The 16242-nt window shown below is 53.6% G+C and overlaps 2 protein-coding genes across 2 annotated transcripts; one reads left to right on the forward strand and one right to left on the reverse strand.

Moving 5' to 3' along the window:
• Positions 1-10681: 10681 nt before the first annotated feature.
• CLDN9 (claudin 9) lies at positions 10682-12200 on the forward strand. The gene has a single exon (XM_084764004.1). The coding sequence runs from the start codon at positions 11109-11111 to the stop codon at positions 11760-11762; it is 654 nt and encodes a 217-aa protein (XP_084620130.1). The 5' UTR covers positions 10682-11108; the 3' UTR covers positions 11763-12200.
• Positions 12201-12399: 199 nt separating this feature from the next.
• On the reverse strand, positions 12400-15451 carry CLDN6 (claudin 6). Its single transcript, XM_084761727.1, has 3 exons — positions 15271-15451; positions 14862-14934; positions 12400-13785 (listed from the first exon to the last, which is right to left on the reverse strand). The coding sequence occupies exon 3, from the start codon at positions 13767-13769 to the stop codon at positions 13104-13106; it is 666 nt and encodes a 221-aa protein (XP_084617853.1). The 5' UTR covers positions 13770-13785; positions 14862-14934; positions 15271-15451; the 3' UTR covers positions 12400-13103.
• Between the last annotated feature and the right edge of the window lie 791 nt (positions 15452-16242).

The raw sequence follows: 16242 nt of genomic DNA on the forward strand, positions 1-16242 counted from the left end.
CCCACCCCTTTGCTACTCACAGGTATTGGAAACTTCAACATATGCGTTGCATGCTGCCCCCAGTCTCCCCCACTCCCTTCCCAGGATCTCTTCTGACTCACAGTAGCCTCGACCCTACGTGGCTGAGCTTCATCTGGTCCTCCTGCCTCCATCACCGCTGAGTCCCGGAATTACAAACATCACATCCGGTTTATGCGGGGCCGAGGACTGGACTCGGGGCCTCGGGCAGCTAGGGAAGCACTTCAACTGAGCTGCGTACTCAATCCAAAGCGTTGCGCTTGAATGCTTTCCTTTACAGTTTATTTATTTTGTGTGCCGTCGTATATGATGATTGTGTAGGTGTGTTCATGCCTTGGATTTGGGGGGTCAGGGGACCACAAATAGGAGTTGGTTCTCTCCTTCCACTACGTGGGTCTCCGGATTGAAAGTCAGCCGTCAGGCTTGGCGGCAAGCAGCTTCAGCCGAGTCACTTCAGCGGCCCAATAGTTGTTTCAATTATGATAGTCCTGGGCTGGAGAGATGGCTCAGTGGTTAAGAGCACCACCTGCTCTTCCAGAGGTCCTGCGTTCAATTCCCAGCAACCACATAGTGGCTCACAACCACCTATAATGTGATCTGATGCCCTCTTCTGCAGATACAGCACTCATATGCAATAAATAAAATAAGTAAATCTTTTTAAAAAATTATGATAGTCCTTCTTCTGTAAGTGGAATGGGTGGGTCGTGGTGGTCTGCAAGACCAGACTCAAGAGGTGGGAAGTAGGAGGACCACGAGTGGGGCACCATCCTGGACTTCGTATTGACAGCTTGTCTCAAAAAAGAAAACGGAGTCAAAATATGCATCCTTCCAGAGTCACCATTGATAAATAGCAACAATTGCTAAGCTGTGGCACCTCCTGGTAGCACAAGGCCTGGAGATTGCAGCCGCTCAGAGCACCGTTGGACCAGGAGGGGGCGCCCAGGGCGCGTACGCACCACCAAGGATAGCGGGAGACGACTAGGACATGGGGGGACACGGTGATTGGTTGGGGTGCCGAGGAGGCAAGCGCACCAACTTGTGTTTGGCTGGAACGCGTTGCAGGCGACTCCAATTGGCCGGGCGGACTTAGCGGGCTCGTGGCCCTCGCTCCCAGGCTGCAGCGGGCAGCGTGCACAGGGCCCCTAGGGTGGCAGCGGCGGCCAAGCTGGCGGCACGGTGGCCTCGCTCCCGCTCGCACCCGCGGCGCGACCGCGGCCGCTTGCACTCGCGGCTCAGCCGGGGTCGCGCATCGCTGGCGTCCACCCCGCCGCCCGCATCGTCCCTGCCGCACCCGCCGCTGCCCGGGCTACCGCCCGGCTTGAACTCCGGACCGCCGCCGCCCTCGGCGCTCGCCCTAGCGGAGCTGCCGCCGCTGCCCGCACTCCCGCTGCGCCCTGAGCTGCTGGCGCCCTGGGGCCCCGGGGTCTACCAGGCCCTGCCGGAGCTGCCGCCGGAGGTCTGCGCGCCCCCGCCGCCCGCCGCCGCGCTCGCCCTGCAGGAACTGCCGCGTCTGCCTGCGCCCGCGCCGCCACCTGCGCACCTACCGCTGCCCCCGCTGCCCGAGGCCGCGATCGCCGCCACCCCGGGGCCAGTGGGCGCTCGCGGCCGGCCCCCGCTGCTCGCCGAACCTCCCCCGCAGCCGCTGCCGCCGCTGCCCGCGCGGCCCTCGCCCTTCACCCTGCTGGCGCCGCCGCTGCCCCGCGAGCCCTGGCCGCTCCCCGCCTTTCCCCCGCCGCTGCCGCTGCCGCCCCCGCCGCCCCCGCCGCCCTACTTCTTCCTGTCGCCGCCCTGCTGACCGCCTGGCTCCGCAGGGCTACGGGTGAGTCCGAACCTGGACACCCGCAGGTTCCGAAGGTAGGGCCAGAGCTCGGTTAGGGACGAGAGTAGATTGCCAGGACTGCACCGGGAGAAGGAAGTAAAGCTGACATTCAGTTTAAAATGAGGGACAGTCAGCTAGGGCTGGCAACACACGCCTTTAATCCCAACATTAGGGATACCCCAACGTTAGGAGTACTTAAGCAGGGGATCGCGATTTAAATGCCTTATGTTACTTAGTGAGACCCTGTCTCAAAACCATAAAACAATAATAGTAGTACAAGAAAAAAGACTAAGGACTTTTGCCGCCTCTCTTGTCCTGCAGCATCTCCCTAGGTTAGAGAACACTGATAAAACTTCCTGTTGCTTATAACTGCAGAGCTTCCCAGAGCACCTGCACTCACAAAAGAAACCCGGGGCAAGAGGATGAAAACAAAGTTGGATTCTTTTTTGTTTTTGCGACAGACCTCATTTTGTTGTTGCGGGTGGTGGTGGGTTTTTGTTTGTTTCTTTGGGTTTTTGTTGTTGTTGTTGTTTTCTTTTGTTTTTGTGAGTTGTTTTTGTTTTTGAAGCTAAGGTTTTTCTGTGTAACAGCTCTAGTTGTCCTGGATTTGCTCTGTAGACCAGGCTCAGCTCAAACCCACAAAGACCCTCCTGCCTCTGATTCCTGGAGGAGACAAGAGCTTTTTTGCTAAGTACTGGCCAACCTGGAACTCAGCAATCCCACTATCCCGTCAGCCTTCTGAGTGCTGTGTTTAATAGTCAGGAGCCGGTGGGCATGTGTCGCTCCCCTTTAATGCCAGCACTTGGGAGGCAGAGGCAGGAGGATTGATGTGAGTTCAAGGGCAGCCTGGTCTGCAAAGCAAGCCTAAAACTGCCAAGATAACACAGAGGAACCCTGTCTTGAAAAACTGTTTTTTAAAAAAAGAAAGAAAGTTTAGTCGGGAGCCATCTAGCTGGGCTTTGAAAAAACATTTCAAATGCTTCAGCCAGTGTCCCGAGTGGCACATTGTCCCTTATCCAGGGTGTGGGTGTACGGCTAAGGGCCTCTCTAAACGCCCAAGTCTTATGAGTCCAATTTGCCAGTGAAATAGATCCCGGGGTCCCCCCTGCCCCCAAAGTGGTGTTGATGGACAATTGATACTGGGGCCAGGGCTATGAAGTCATGCCAGCGGGAGAGAAGAGAGCTCCAGTCAGTCCTGAGGAGAAACTCCTCTCTCCTGCCTTACAGCCTCCTCACCCCCACAGCCGGTTTCTGTGCAGCCAGTACAACTTAATATAAAGTTCTCTTTGTTCCACAGGTAGCCTGGGCTCAGGTAACCAAGTGGATGGCAGACCTCTTCAGCACTCAGGAGTATCAGGAAGCCAGCCTTGACCTTGAGGGACCTCTGAGAGCCCAGGGCCCATCAGCAAGATCAATTAGTTTATTAAGGTTCTTGTGACTGCAGTAAGAGATGGTGCAAGATGAATGGCCTGGGATAACAGGCATGTGTTCTCTTAACAGTGCTGGCGGCCAGAGGGCTGGAAAACGACCTGCAGTTTCCACAGCAGGCAGAGACCTGGTGTGCCTTTTTGCTGCCTTGCTTGGGTGGGACCTTGCTTCTTCCTTTGGTGCTAGGAAAGGATTTCCTTTGTCCCAGTGGGTGAGGACATGGCTCATCGCCTTTCTTGAATCCAATTGAGTTCAGATTGAGATCCTTCGTTGAATCCTGTCTGCAAAAGATACTTTTATCAGCTAGATGCCGCGCCGCACGCACGCCGCCGTTAGTCCCAGCACTCGGGAGGCAGAGGCGAACGGATCTCTAAGTTTAAGGCCAGCCTGGTCTACAAAGTGAGTTCCAGGCTACCCAGAGTATATAGTGAGACCTTTCAAACAAACAAACAAACAAACAAACAAACAAAAAAACCAACCAGAGCCGGGCGTGGTGGCTCACCCCTTCAGCATTCAGGAGGCAGAGACAGGTGGATCTCTGTGAGTTTGAGGCCAGCCTGGTCTACAAAGAGAGTCCAGGACAGCCAAGGCTACACAGAGAAACCCTGTCTCGAAAAAAAACAAAAAAAAGAAAGAAAAAAAGAAAAACCAAAAACCAAAACAAACAAACAGAAGATGCTTATCACATGAGGTCTCACTCCTGAGTTCCGTCAGCATCCCATTCACACAGGCTCAGCCTTTTCTGTAGCCCAGGCTACCTTTGAACTTAAGTCTGAATGCTTCTGCTACCCAAGTGCTGGGTTACAGGATTGTGCTACAAGCCCGGCCTAGGCATGTCTTTCCCCGACCCTGTCCCACCTTTCCTACCCGTCTCTCCAAAGCTTCACTGTTTTCTAGGCCATGTCCTTCACTGAGCCAGGGCCTTGAGTGGTCTGAGAGATAGTGGGCAGTGGCTGTCACACTAACAAGGGTACAGGAAGATGCCCCGGCCTGCTGGGTTTGACTAAAACTCAGGAGGAAGTTCACCTATTAAATACAAGACACAAAGAAGGAGAGCAAGTCTGATTGATCAAATTCTCAAACTTTATTAGTCAGGCAGCAGCTTTTATAAGTCAGAAGGCAGGGGAGCATGTTGCTATAGCAACTCAGCTGCAGGCTTTTCTCAAAACACAGGGAATTCCAGGCAGGGTCATGACGTCCTGCCACACAGGGTATCTGGCTCCATCTTTGTCTAGTCTAACTGCTAAACCTTAACAGGATTGCTTCATCTCTATCTGTCTTTAGTCTAACTGCTGACTCACAACAGAGTCAGCTAGTTCCTGGTGATAAGGCAAGCTCTGGGGAAAACAGAGACTTAAAGGTGCAGGCTCTGACAAGATGGCTGAACACTGGCCATATGGCCTATTGTCCCCAACGGGAAGACAGTGATGTGCCTGTCTTCCCGGGTGACTGTCTTTCTGCTTCATTGTCCTTCCTGCAGCTTCATCTCCACCCTGGTCCCCACCCTATCGGCTTACCGCGCCTTCCGCTCTCCTCACGTGTTATAGAGCTCTCCTGTCCCTGCTGAGAAGCAGACCATATCAGGAGGGTCAGTGAATGTATCTTTTAAAGACAACTTTGACAGAAGCCCAGCTCTCCAAGGCCTGAGAGCCATAACTACTGCAGGGGGTTGAACGCTGATCAAACCTGATAATAAAGTTAATTGTTACCCAGTCCGTGGTTGTGACCTCTCCAGGTGTACAAGTGAGACTACCTTTATGCTCTTGACAGAATGCCTTTGTCTGAGACCTCACAGGGGGGCGGGAGGGGGGCTTGGGGCATCACCTGGGAAAGTGCTCACCGGGGCCCTGTGTGAGGTCCCCTTTCCCTCTACAATCCAGAGGTGCACTGTAAATTAAACAAGTGTGACTTTACCCAGAGAGGCTCTGCTGCTGCTTGCGAAAGCTTCCCACACTAGGGATAAAGGCACTGGGAATAAGCTGGGCGGGCAGTGGTGGCCCATGCATTTAATCCCAGCACTCGGGAGGCAGAGGCAGGTGGATCGCTGTGAGTTCAGGACAGCCAAGGCTACCCAGAGAAACCTTGTCTCCAAAAACCAAAAAAAAAAAAAGCACTGGGAATGAACCCAAGATGGGAATTGGTGCGTACACACACACATACACACACACACACACACACACACACACACACACACGTGTCTTAGGGACATTCCCAGGGAGTGTAAGGGAGACTCCAAAGGGGAAGCTGCCTTACTGTCCGCCCTGCTGCTGATGGGTGGGTACTGAGAGGCTCGTCTGCCTGACCTACTGAGAGAGCAACAGATTTGGAAAGCAGGGTCTAAGGTCTTTGCTTCCTCCCCTACTGCCCCACCCCACCCCCACCCCGCCTGTGTGTATACACAGCCTAGGGTCTTTGCTCCATGCCCCTCCCATTGCCTGTACGTAAACACAGTGTAGCCTTTTCAGCGCTCTGGCCTTGTTTCCTACCTAGCCCGGTAGTAGGTGGCTAGTCAGCTGCTGAGAATTACAGGGGCTTCAGTCTTTACCTCCCAGTCATTGAAGGTTCAGGAGCTAAGGAACTGGCTCCTCTACCGGTAAAGCCAGGTGGGCTCTCAGGCTCTTCTAGAGGCTGCCCGGGATGTAGCCTGGGGGCTCTAACCTTCCCCCTGTCATTAAGCCAATTTCCTCTCTGAGGAAGCCCACTTAGGCCCCATTCATGTAAGGTGAAGCCTAGTTTGTACCGCCCTCCAGAGCCTACTGGCCCTGGATATACTCAGCTGGGAGGAAGAATGTTGTCTAAGTACTCTTGATCGGGCTGGGGGTAGGGCACACCTGTTTCCTTCGGCAATTAGAGCTTTGGAGGAAAATTTTCATATCCTTCCCAGCCTACCGAGATGGGGGGTGGGGGTGGGGGGGTCTGAAGGACTTGTTAAAGTCCCACTGAGGTGATAACTGCTCAGAGAGGGCCCCGCCTCTCCATATCAATGGCACTGCATTCCAATCAGTAAGTCCAAACTCGGTTAATTAACCCTTTATTTCCCAGGGCCCAGCTGAGCTGAGATAGACTGGGAAGGAGATAATCCTAGGACCACCCAGGTAGCCCCAAGGAAAGAAAAGGGACCCATCAGGTAGAGTAAGCTGACTTTCGTTACCAGGCCTAGAGAGTCCTCCAAGGGACAGTGCCCACGCCTTCAGGCTTCTGGAATGTGGCATTCCTCCCCACATTTGCTCTCCCTGAGAACTGAATGGAGTTTTGTTAGAAAGGAGCAGCACTCAGGAGGCGGACACAGGTGGATGGATTTTGAGACCAGCCCGGTCTATATATAGAGAGCGCATGCTGGAACAGTTAGAGAGGTACACAGAGAATCCTTGTCTCAAACAAGGAAAGAAAGGGAGGGAGGGAGGGAGGGACAGTGGGAGACTTGCTATTGAGACACTTGACAGCCAGTCCAACCAAAACTGGCCACTGGTGATGATGGACACACAAACTTCCCTGTGGTTGGCGAGTCTCTGGCAGCGTGGGTGCCTCCCTATGGGCTTTCAGATAGAGGACAGCACCCCACACCTTGGGGCTACAGAAGAATCAGAGGCGGGGGTGGGGGGGGCCTGATTCCTGAGAACTCTTGCTCTGACTGGGTTGTGTCCTCCATACTCCGCTCTGCCAAGCGGTCTAGAGTTATCTGTAGAACTGGTGAGTTCCTTGGCAAAGCCTTTCGTAGGCTAACCGACTCTCCTAATCTTGGATGCAGAAGACCCAAGGCCAGAGGACTTTCTCCGTGCTTGGGGAAGACTCTCCAGGCTTGGGGCGGCTGAGGGTGGAGTTGGCGGCCCCTAGACCCAGGCTGGCCTCGGCTTCAGACACCTAACCAAACCTGCGCGACCAGATTCCGGGAGGCCCCTGGGAGCCTTCAGAAGAAGCCTCCAGGCAGATTGGACTCTATTGGCCCCTGCTTCACAGCCACTCCTCACGACATCCCGTGAAATCCATGCCCCAGGAGGCAGCTGAGCCAGACAAGTCTGACCGTCACCAGAGGGCTAGAAACTTGCCACTGGTCTGAAGAGCCTCTTGGTCCTGACTAAGCCACTGCGAAAACGAGATCCCCACCGTCCATCAAATGGCTCAGTGTGTAAAAATACACCTTGCTATCAAGCCTGACGTTCTGAGTTTAATTTCTGGGCCCCATGTCTTCTTGAAAGGAGAGCTTCACCAACTACTGCAAGATGTTCTCTGAACTAACTCCTCACACACGCAGTGACACCTGGGTGCCACACACACACACCACACACACATAAGTAAAATGTAGTAAGGCCGTATTAGCTTAGAGGCTGGAAAGATGGCTCAGCAGTTCTGAGTGCACCCAGCTCTTCCAGAGAACCAGAGGGCAGTTCCCAGCACTGACTTCCTCGATTGGCTCACAACCACCTGTAACCCCAGCTCCAGGAGGATCGGACTCCTCTGCCCTCCACAGGTATCAGCACATACACATGCTCCTCCCCCCAGAATTAAGAAAAAAAATTAATGAAATGACATATTAACTTCAAAAAAAAAAAAAAAAAAGAAAGAAAGAAAGGAAGGAAGCCAGGAGTGGAGATGCATGCCTTTAATCCCAGCTCTCAGGGAGACAGAGGCTGGCAGATCGCTGTGAGTTCGAGGCCAGCCTGGTCTGCAAAGTGAGTCCAGAGGCCAGGACAGCCAGGGCTACACAGAGAATTGGTGTCTAGAAAAACAAAAAACAAAAAACAAACAAACAAAAAGGAGACTTTCTACTTTTTTGTTTTTGTTTTTGGAGACATGGTTTCTCTGTAGCCCTGGTTGTCCTAGAACTCCCTTTGCAGACCAGGCTAAACTCAAATTAAGAGAGCTCCGTCCCTCTGCCTTTGTGCTGCAATTAAAGGGGCACACCACCATGTGGGGCCAGAAAGGAGAGACTTCTAATACTCTGGGGTCTAGGAAGGCCCCCTCAGCAGGGAGAGGTAGGTGGGTGGTCCCAGCCTACCTTTCAGACCAGGTGACCAGCACTGGACTATTCATTTGGTGGGGAAGTTTAATGATTTTAAAAAATAGGATGTTGCCGTGCATGGTGGCGCACGCCTGTAATCCCAGCACTCGGGAGGCAGAGGCAGGTGGATCACTGTGAGTTCGAGGCCAGCCTGGTCTACAAAGTGAGTCCAGGACAGCCAAGGCTAACACAGAGAGACCTTGTCTCGGGGAAAAAAAAAAAATAGGATGCCAGGCAACAGATATTAGAAGAGGAAGTTTATTAAGTGAGCATGGGGAGAGAAGGAAAGGGGAGAGGGTGCCCCAGGGAGAGACAGAGACAGAGGAAGAGAGGAGGAGGCAGGGGGGGAGAGAGAGAGAGAGAGGAAGAGCGACAGCCCTGGGTGAGTTTTTCCTTTTATATAGCCCTAGGTAGGGCCACACCCTGTGGCAAGTAGGCAGACAAAAGCAGAATCCTAACAGAGAGGCTCTCAGACTTTTGGGGTTACAGATCTCTTTGTAATCGGATGATGATAAACTTCTTTTCCAGAAATTACTGAGACCTACACCTAGAAGCGATGAATGCACCATTCCCTGGGTTCCAGCACCCAACGGCATAAATACAAAGCCTCAAGACGGCTCAGCTGTTACAAGGTGCTTGCTGCCAAGCAACACTGCTTGAATTCTAGCTCCATGTCCCAGATGATGAAAAGAGAACTGACTCCAGCAGGCTACACACACAAACACACACATACACACACAAACAAACAAAAAACAAACCAGTGGTTTGTGTATACATAATAAAAGTTTTTTTAAACGTTGTAAAGGTGTAAAACATAAGAGTAATTAGTAAAACCTTAAGTGTGTGTGTGTGTGTGTGTGTGTGTGTGTGTGTGTGTGTCTCCCAGCCCTGTCCCATCAGAGTTTTCTCTAAAATGAGAGATTGCTCTACTGTATATCTTCAAGAAGCCTCTCTCATGAAAGAAGAAGATGAAGCTGAAGACACAGAAGAAGAAGAAGAGGAGTGCCCACGCCCTTTTCTTTTTGTCTTTTTTTGGTGTTGGGAAGGGTGCTTTGGCACTGGTGTTCGCCAAGGTTTCCGTCCCTGACTCACACGTCTAGCACCTCCTTTTTTATTACTGTTTAGTATTTATTGTCCAAATTACAGGTATCAAGACGGCCTTTTCATAATGTATATCATGTGCTTTACTAACACCCACTTCCATTCCCTCTCTCTCTCTCTCTCTCTCTCTCTCTGAGACAGGGTCTTTGTATGTATCCCTGGCTGCCCTGTAACTAACTCACTACCAGGCTGACCTCAGACTTACAGAGATAAGCCTGCCTCTGCCACCTGAGTGCTGGAGTTAAAGACATGTGCGACCATGCCCAGTTCCTTCCTTCCTTCCTTTCTTTCTTTTTTAAGATTTATTTAATTTCAAGTTGGTCTTTGGTGGTGCATGCCTTCAATCCCATCACTCAGGAGGCAGAGACAGGCAGATCTCTGAGTTCAAGCCAGCTGGTCTACAGAGTGAGTTCCAAGACAGTCGGGTTATACAGAGAAACCTGTCTTTGGAAAAAAATGAAAAAAAAAAAAAAAGACTTATTTAATTTCATGTGTAACTGTATGTGTGTGTGGGTGCCCACAGAAGCTAGAAGTCCTCTGGGCCTCGCTCCCTTGCCCACCTCTGTGTCATCACAGGCTGGCTAGCTATTCCTGTGACTATCAGAAAGAGCACCTTTGCTTAGCGTCCCGCTGGTCCCTTCTTGTCACAGGCTTCTTTCTGCCCTTCCCCTTCTCCACAACAGGCTCTTTATCATCACCAGGCCACTAGAGACCTTCAGCGACTCAGCTCAGCCCCCTGGTTTCGGCTGCAGGGGTGGGGTGGGAACACCTGAGCTGAGGTAGAAGTGTGTGTGTGTGTGTGTGTGTGTGTGTGTGTGTGTGTATCTGTATTGAGGGGGGGTGTAATTTTCTAGGCCGTTGCCTTGGTAATGCCACCTGAGCTGGGCGCCAGGCACCTGTTGTCTGGGAAACTGTGGGCGGGGCCTCTCCCCAAGGAACTGCCAGGGTTATTGAGCTGAGACTGGAGACAGATCAGATTCCAGAGAGTCCCTAAAGGATGGGGGGTGGGGATGGGGGGGGGGGAGGGCATACGATGATGCATAGTGGGAGCCAGCGTATTGGCCCCGCCATAACAGTGAATTAGAGAGGTGGCAAAGGGGGTGCAGGGTCGGGCTGAGAGCTCACCTGCTCGTTTCTCTGCTCCAAGCCAATTAACTGACTGCTCTCTTTCCTTTTCTGTTTGTCCTGTCTTCCCGGAATTCCTTTGTTCCTGAGTTTCCACTTGGTCTTGGCACCGGACCCTAACTCCGAAGGCCCATTCCACCCCCTTTCACCATTGCTCTAGTTCTGCCACCCAATGGCAGCGTCCAGGTCCCTAGCAGGGCTCCTCCCCTGCCTAGGCCTTAAAAACCCGCCTGCAGCCAGCGCCCTCAGATGCCCCAGGTGGCACCTCTGTTTTGCGACAAGCTGAGAGAGGACGTCAAAAGTCAACCAAGAAATTACGTGAGCAGCCAGCAGAGAGGAGCACGGCTGTTCCTAGGTCAAGGCAGATCTGGAGGGGCTGTGATGGGCCCAGGGCTTCCAAGGAGACTCAAGCAATCCAGCTGAAAGAGCAGGACCCCAGGACTTCTCTGTACTCAGTGAGTATCTGATGTGTGAGAGCCCACAGAGGTGAGGTCTACCTGGGCCTGAGATCAACAGATCCCCTCCCGAGTACTGAGACCCACCCGAAACTCCAACGCGGGGTGTTCTCAACCCTGTTGAGTGACTCCAGACTGAGAGCTGAGAAGACCCTAGGAGCAGATGGCTTCCACCGGCCTTGAACTCCTTGGCATGACGCTGGCTGTGCTAGGCTGGCTAGGGACCTTGGTATCTTGTGCCCTGCCGCTGTGGAAAGTGACCGCCTTCATCGGCAACAGCATCGTTGTGGCCCAGGTGGTGTGGGAGGGGCTGTGGATGTCCTGCGTGGTCCAGAGCACTGGGCAGATGCAGTGCAAAGTATACGATTCGTTGTTGGCCCTACCCCAGGACCTGCAGGCTGCCAGAGCCCTCTGTGTTGTCGCCCTCCTGCTGGCTTTGCTGGGCCTGCTGGTGGCTATCACGGGTGCCCAGTGCACCACATGTGTGGAGGACGAAGGTGCCAAGGCTCGCATTGTACTCACCGCAGGGGTCCTGCTCCTCCTCTCGGGCATCCTGGTTCTCATCCCCGTCTGCTGGACAGCCCACGCCATCATCCAAGATTTCTATAACCCACTGGTGGCCGAAGCCCTCAAGAGAGAGCTGGGAGCCTCCCTCTACCTGGGCTGGGCAGCCGCCGCGCTGCTTATGCTGGGTGGAGGGCTTCTCTGCTGCACGTGTCCCCCGGCCCATTTCGAGAGGCCCCGTGGACCCAGGCTGGGTTACTCCATCCCTTCCCGTTCAGGTGCTTCGGGATTGGATAAGAGGGACTATGTGTGATGCTGAAGCTTCCTCCGGAAACTCCCACCTTGCGGCCTTATGTCCGGCACTGAGCTGCACCCTCGTATCTCATCACTTTCATCACCCTCGTGTACCCGGGGAAGTTCACTTCATTTGGCCCGGACTTGGCTCTAGGGCTGTCTCAGCTAGCCTGCCTTGAGCCAGCCCTCTGCCGTGGTTGCAACCTTAGAAAGCTCCACATACTGGGTACCCAGGCCCATACCTGCCTCCCAGGTCATTGCTGTGGGTTGCTCTCCTGACTTTCCTCTCTCGTGGAGCTCTGCCTTACCCCCCAGGAACCCGGACCTCAGCCTCCTTGCCTTCAAAATAAGACATGGACTGTGACCTAACAGCCTTCAGCTGGTCAAATCTAGCCGGACTGCTACCTGAACTGCTCGGTGCCCCCCACCCCACCCCCACCCCCAGAGCTAGGAATAAAAAGCGCATTGTAACTGAACTTCCTCTGATCTGTGAGGGGCGCATGGGTGGGCTGCTCCAGTTCAAGGAGCAGATTGCTTAGACCATGGGGTCTGAGTCAGCAAGGCTTGGGCATCAAGTGTATGTAACTGCCACTTAACTCTAGCTAGGCTCGAACTGAACAGCAAGCGACGCTGGAAGCACATTATTTTTTTTGAAAAAAAAAATCATCTTTTATTTAGTACAACATTGTGGGCAGGGAAGTGTGCAAGGTTAGAGGTGTGGGGGCGGAGTCTACAGCACAGCTGGGACCTTATTTGGGGAAGAGTACATAGTAACTTTGGTGATGGGATTCAGGGGCCAAAGGTTGGAGGACTGGGCAGCAAATTCTTTGGTAACTTATCACCTGTCCTTCAAGGACTGAGAAAGTCTGATTAGGAGGGGGGTTGTGCTTGTCCTTTGAGCACAGCAGGAACTCTTGGGAGAGGCCATCTTGAGGACCAAAAAGGCCCCACTGAAGATCCTCAGGAGTGAATAAAGGCGCAGAGATACAAATGTCACACACTCCAGCTACACTGTGGGAGAGGGGAGAACGCCAGCAGTGGAGCTAGGTGGGGTCCAGAGGCGGGTGGAGGCAGGAAAACTAGAGCTCCAGGGCCATGGTGAGAGCCTGTGTCAAAAGCAGATGGGACCAACCCTAGCGGCAGGGTACCACACCGCTCACAGGTAGAGCGCTTGCCTACCAAACACATGGGGCCCCCAGGCTCAATACCAAGTACTGCAACACACACACACACACACACACACACACACACACACACACACAGCAAAACAACCCCCAAAACTACCAGGCACCATTTCTTGATGGCTCAGCTTAGCCTCCTAGGGTTCCCTGGCTAATAGAGCCACACTCCCCAGTGGGCGTCAGACGTAATTCTTAGTGGGGTACTCAGAGGGTCCCCGAGAAACTGAATGTGGGGCGGATGTAGAATAGCGGGCCATGTAGTGGCTGGGTCCCCGGGTCCCTCGAGGAGAGCAGGCACAGCACAGCAGCCCCCCACCCAGCAGTAGAAGTCCTGAGGCTGCCCAGCCCAGGTAGAGGGAGGCCCCCAGCTCCCGCTTTTGAGCATCGGCCACCAAGGGGTTGTAGAAGTCCTGGATGATGGAGTGGGCCGTCCAGCAGACAGGAATGAGGGTCAGGATCCCGGAGATGACAAAGATAATCCCAGAGGTGAGCACCAGATGGGACTTGGAATTCTTATCTTCCACACAGGTAGTGCACTTGGCTCCAGCAAGGTACACCAGCAGGCCAAGCAAGACAAGGAGGAGGGTGATGACACAGAGGGCTCGTGCGGCTTGGAGGTCCTGGGGTAGGGCCAGCAGTGAGTCATACACCTTACACTGCATCTGCCCGGTGCTCTGGACCACGCAGGACATCCACAGCCCCTCCCACACCATCTGGGCCACAACGATGCTGTTGCCGATGAAGGCGGTCACCTTCCACATGGGCAGGGCGCAGGACACCAGGGCGTTGACCCAGCCAAGCAGGGTCATGACGATCCCCAGGATTTGCAGACCAGCAGAGGCCATGATGAACTTGAGGAGGCTGTGTAGGGTGGTGAGAAAGAAGCAGAGGAGTGTGAAAGAGTGGCAGGCCTGGACGCCCTCTCTAGTTAGCTGGTGATACCAGCATCAGGTACCCCCTGAGTGTTGCTACAAGGTCCTGCAGTGTGAGTTAGATATACTCCATGGGCCAATCAAGAGCAAGATTAGCATTCGCTAAATCCTGTTGTACTGCATGCAGGTGACAGGGTTTTCCCACCAGAGGCATGTAACAGCACACCTAGTTCATGCAGTGCTGGTGACTGAACTCGGGGCTTTGTGAATGCCAGGCAAGCACTCTGGACGGAACCACATCCTCAAGGTGCTGTCTTATCAAAACAAAAAGAGTGACGTGTGTGTGTGTGTGTGTGTGTGTGTGTGTGTGTGTGTGGTGTAATTTCAGAATAGTCGGGTCTAGCCACAAATTCCAGCATTCAGATGAGATCCCACCACCCCAAGCTTCAAATGGACACCCCCACTCCCCCAGCTCTGTTTCAGGTGGATCCAATGCCTTGAAATCCCAGGCATATCCCCACCCCCTTCCCTAGGCAGGACACTCATCTCCCAAACCCTGGGAGTTGCTTGCTGGAAGCCCTTCCTGGCCAAGTCAGGTTCAGCCCACCCTGGAGGGCAAGAGAGATGAGGAAAAACAAACCCTTTCACCCAAAAGCAGAGTTTTCTAGGCTACCAGCCTCCACCTCTAAGGGTCAAGCAAGGTGCATGCCCTCAAGGCACGGGGAATGCCTTGGGAGGGGGGTTTAGACCAAAGGTGGTACTGCTGTTCCTCCCTCGACGCAGCTTCTTAAGAAGTTATAAAGACTCAAGACCCCAGTGCCTTATGTGACAGGCTGCACCTGTGTCCTCAAGTCGCACTTCCCATAGTTGGCACAAAGGGAATCAACCCTACTAGGCGCCATGCTGTGGCTCCCCACTTACCCTCGGTTCTAAATGTGCACCTTGCCCCTAAGAATGGCATAGGCCACTTTCGACTCCTCTCTCACTTGCAGTCTTACGCTGGGGACGTGGGTCAATTCCTGGAGGGACATTCGCTCTTTCTCATCCCTGTCCCTTTCCACTTACCGTGTGTTCACTTAGCTTTGTCTGACGGCGTCCCGTCCCGCTCAGTGACCCCGGACAGGTTGGCTATCCAAGCCTAGGAATGAGCAACAAGGAGGGGCTTAATGGCGGCGCCCGCAGCTAGGTCCGCGCCTGCAGGTGAGGGGGAAGGGAGTTCCGCCCCAAAGAGCTAAGAAGGTGGAGGAGGGGCGTCCCGGGTTTCGGTGCCTTTGTCCTAGGGGAGGGGGAGGGGCGCTTACCGCAGGGACCCGATCAACTCGCGGGGCTCGAAGTAACCCTCTCCTGCCTAGGGACATGCTGACCCAGGTGGCCGCAACAAGGACCCAGAGCTTCAGCTCTGTACTCAACGCCCGCACGCACCCTGCCACATTCCCTGCCTGCGTATCTCCACACCCGCAAATCACATACTTACCCCCAGGAACACCTGCAAAAGAGAATGCAAAGATTCCCAGGTCGGAAAGTAGGGAGGGGAGCGGAGGCAAGGGGTCTTAAAGTCGCCATGACGTCACTGGACCACCTCCCTCTGGGAGGGGCAGAGACACCACCACCCCCTCCCCGACGGTAGCCAGAGTGTTTCTCAGCTTGGTCCCTTAGTTGCTGGTGACTCCCGCGGCAGCGGCTGCTATCCGCTGAGTTCCAGACCCTGACCTGTGCCTCGAGAATTCACTCAACCTTCCCCAGGCCCAGTTTATTACTTTACGAATGGAAACAACTCTGCACGTTACCTAAAGACACATTACCTTTGTGGTGTTGTTGTTGATGTTGTTATTTTGAGGGGGGACCTGTCACACTGCATACCTGTGGTCAGAGGGCTGCTTGTGAGAGTCTTCAGCTTCTGTTGGCCCCGGGGATCAAACTCTCTGATTGCCAGGTCGGGCAGCAAGAATCCTTACCTGCTGAGCCATCCAGCCCAGCCCTTTCATTTTTGTTTTTGGTATGCCCCTGAGGCCATTAAGAGAGCAGCATGGGACCTTTTTTGTTTTGTTTTGTTTGTTTTTCGAGACAAGGTTTCTCTGTGTAGCCTTGGATGTCCTAGACTCGCTTTGTAGACCAGGTTGGTCTCACACTCACTGCTATCCGCTTGCCTCTGCCTCCCGAGTGCTGGGACTAAAGGTGTGTGCCACCACCACGCTCAGCCTGTGACCTTTACTCTCAGCAATGGGCAGAGACGGGCGGAGCACTGTGAGTTCGAGGCCAGCCTGGTCTACAAAGTAAGTCCAGGACAGCCAGGGTGACACAGGGAAACCCTGTCTCGAAAAAAAAAAGTGTTATATATAAAAATTAAAGAAAAAAGGCAGATGTTAGGATACAAGATACCAGGCAGATATTATGTTATACGGAGTTTATTAGATGAACATGGGAGGGGGAGAAGGGGGGAATGGGG

Source organism: Acomys minous (assembly GCF_964271855.1).
Source record: "Acomys minous genome assembly, chromosome: 16".
NCBI lineage: Eukaryota > Metazoa > Chordata > Mammalia > Rodentia > Muridae > Acomys > Acomys minous.

Excerpts from the sequence above, each read along its gene's own strand:
- CLDN6 (XM_084761727.1), bottom strand. The coding sequence starts at position 13,769 with ATGGCCTCTGCTGGTCTGCAAATCCTGGGGATCGTCATGACCCTGCTT.
- CLDN9 (XM_084764004.1), top strand. The coding sequence starts at position 11,109 with ATGGCTTCCACCGGCCTTGAACTCCTTGGCATGACGCTGGCTGTGCTA.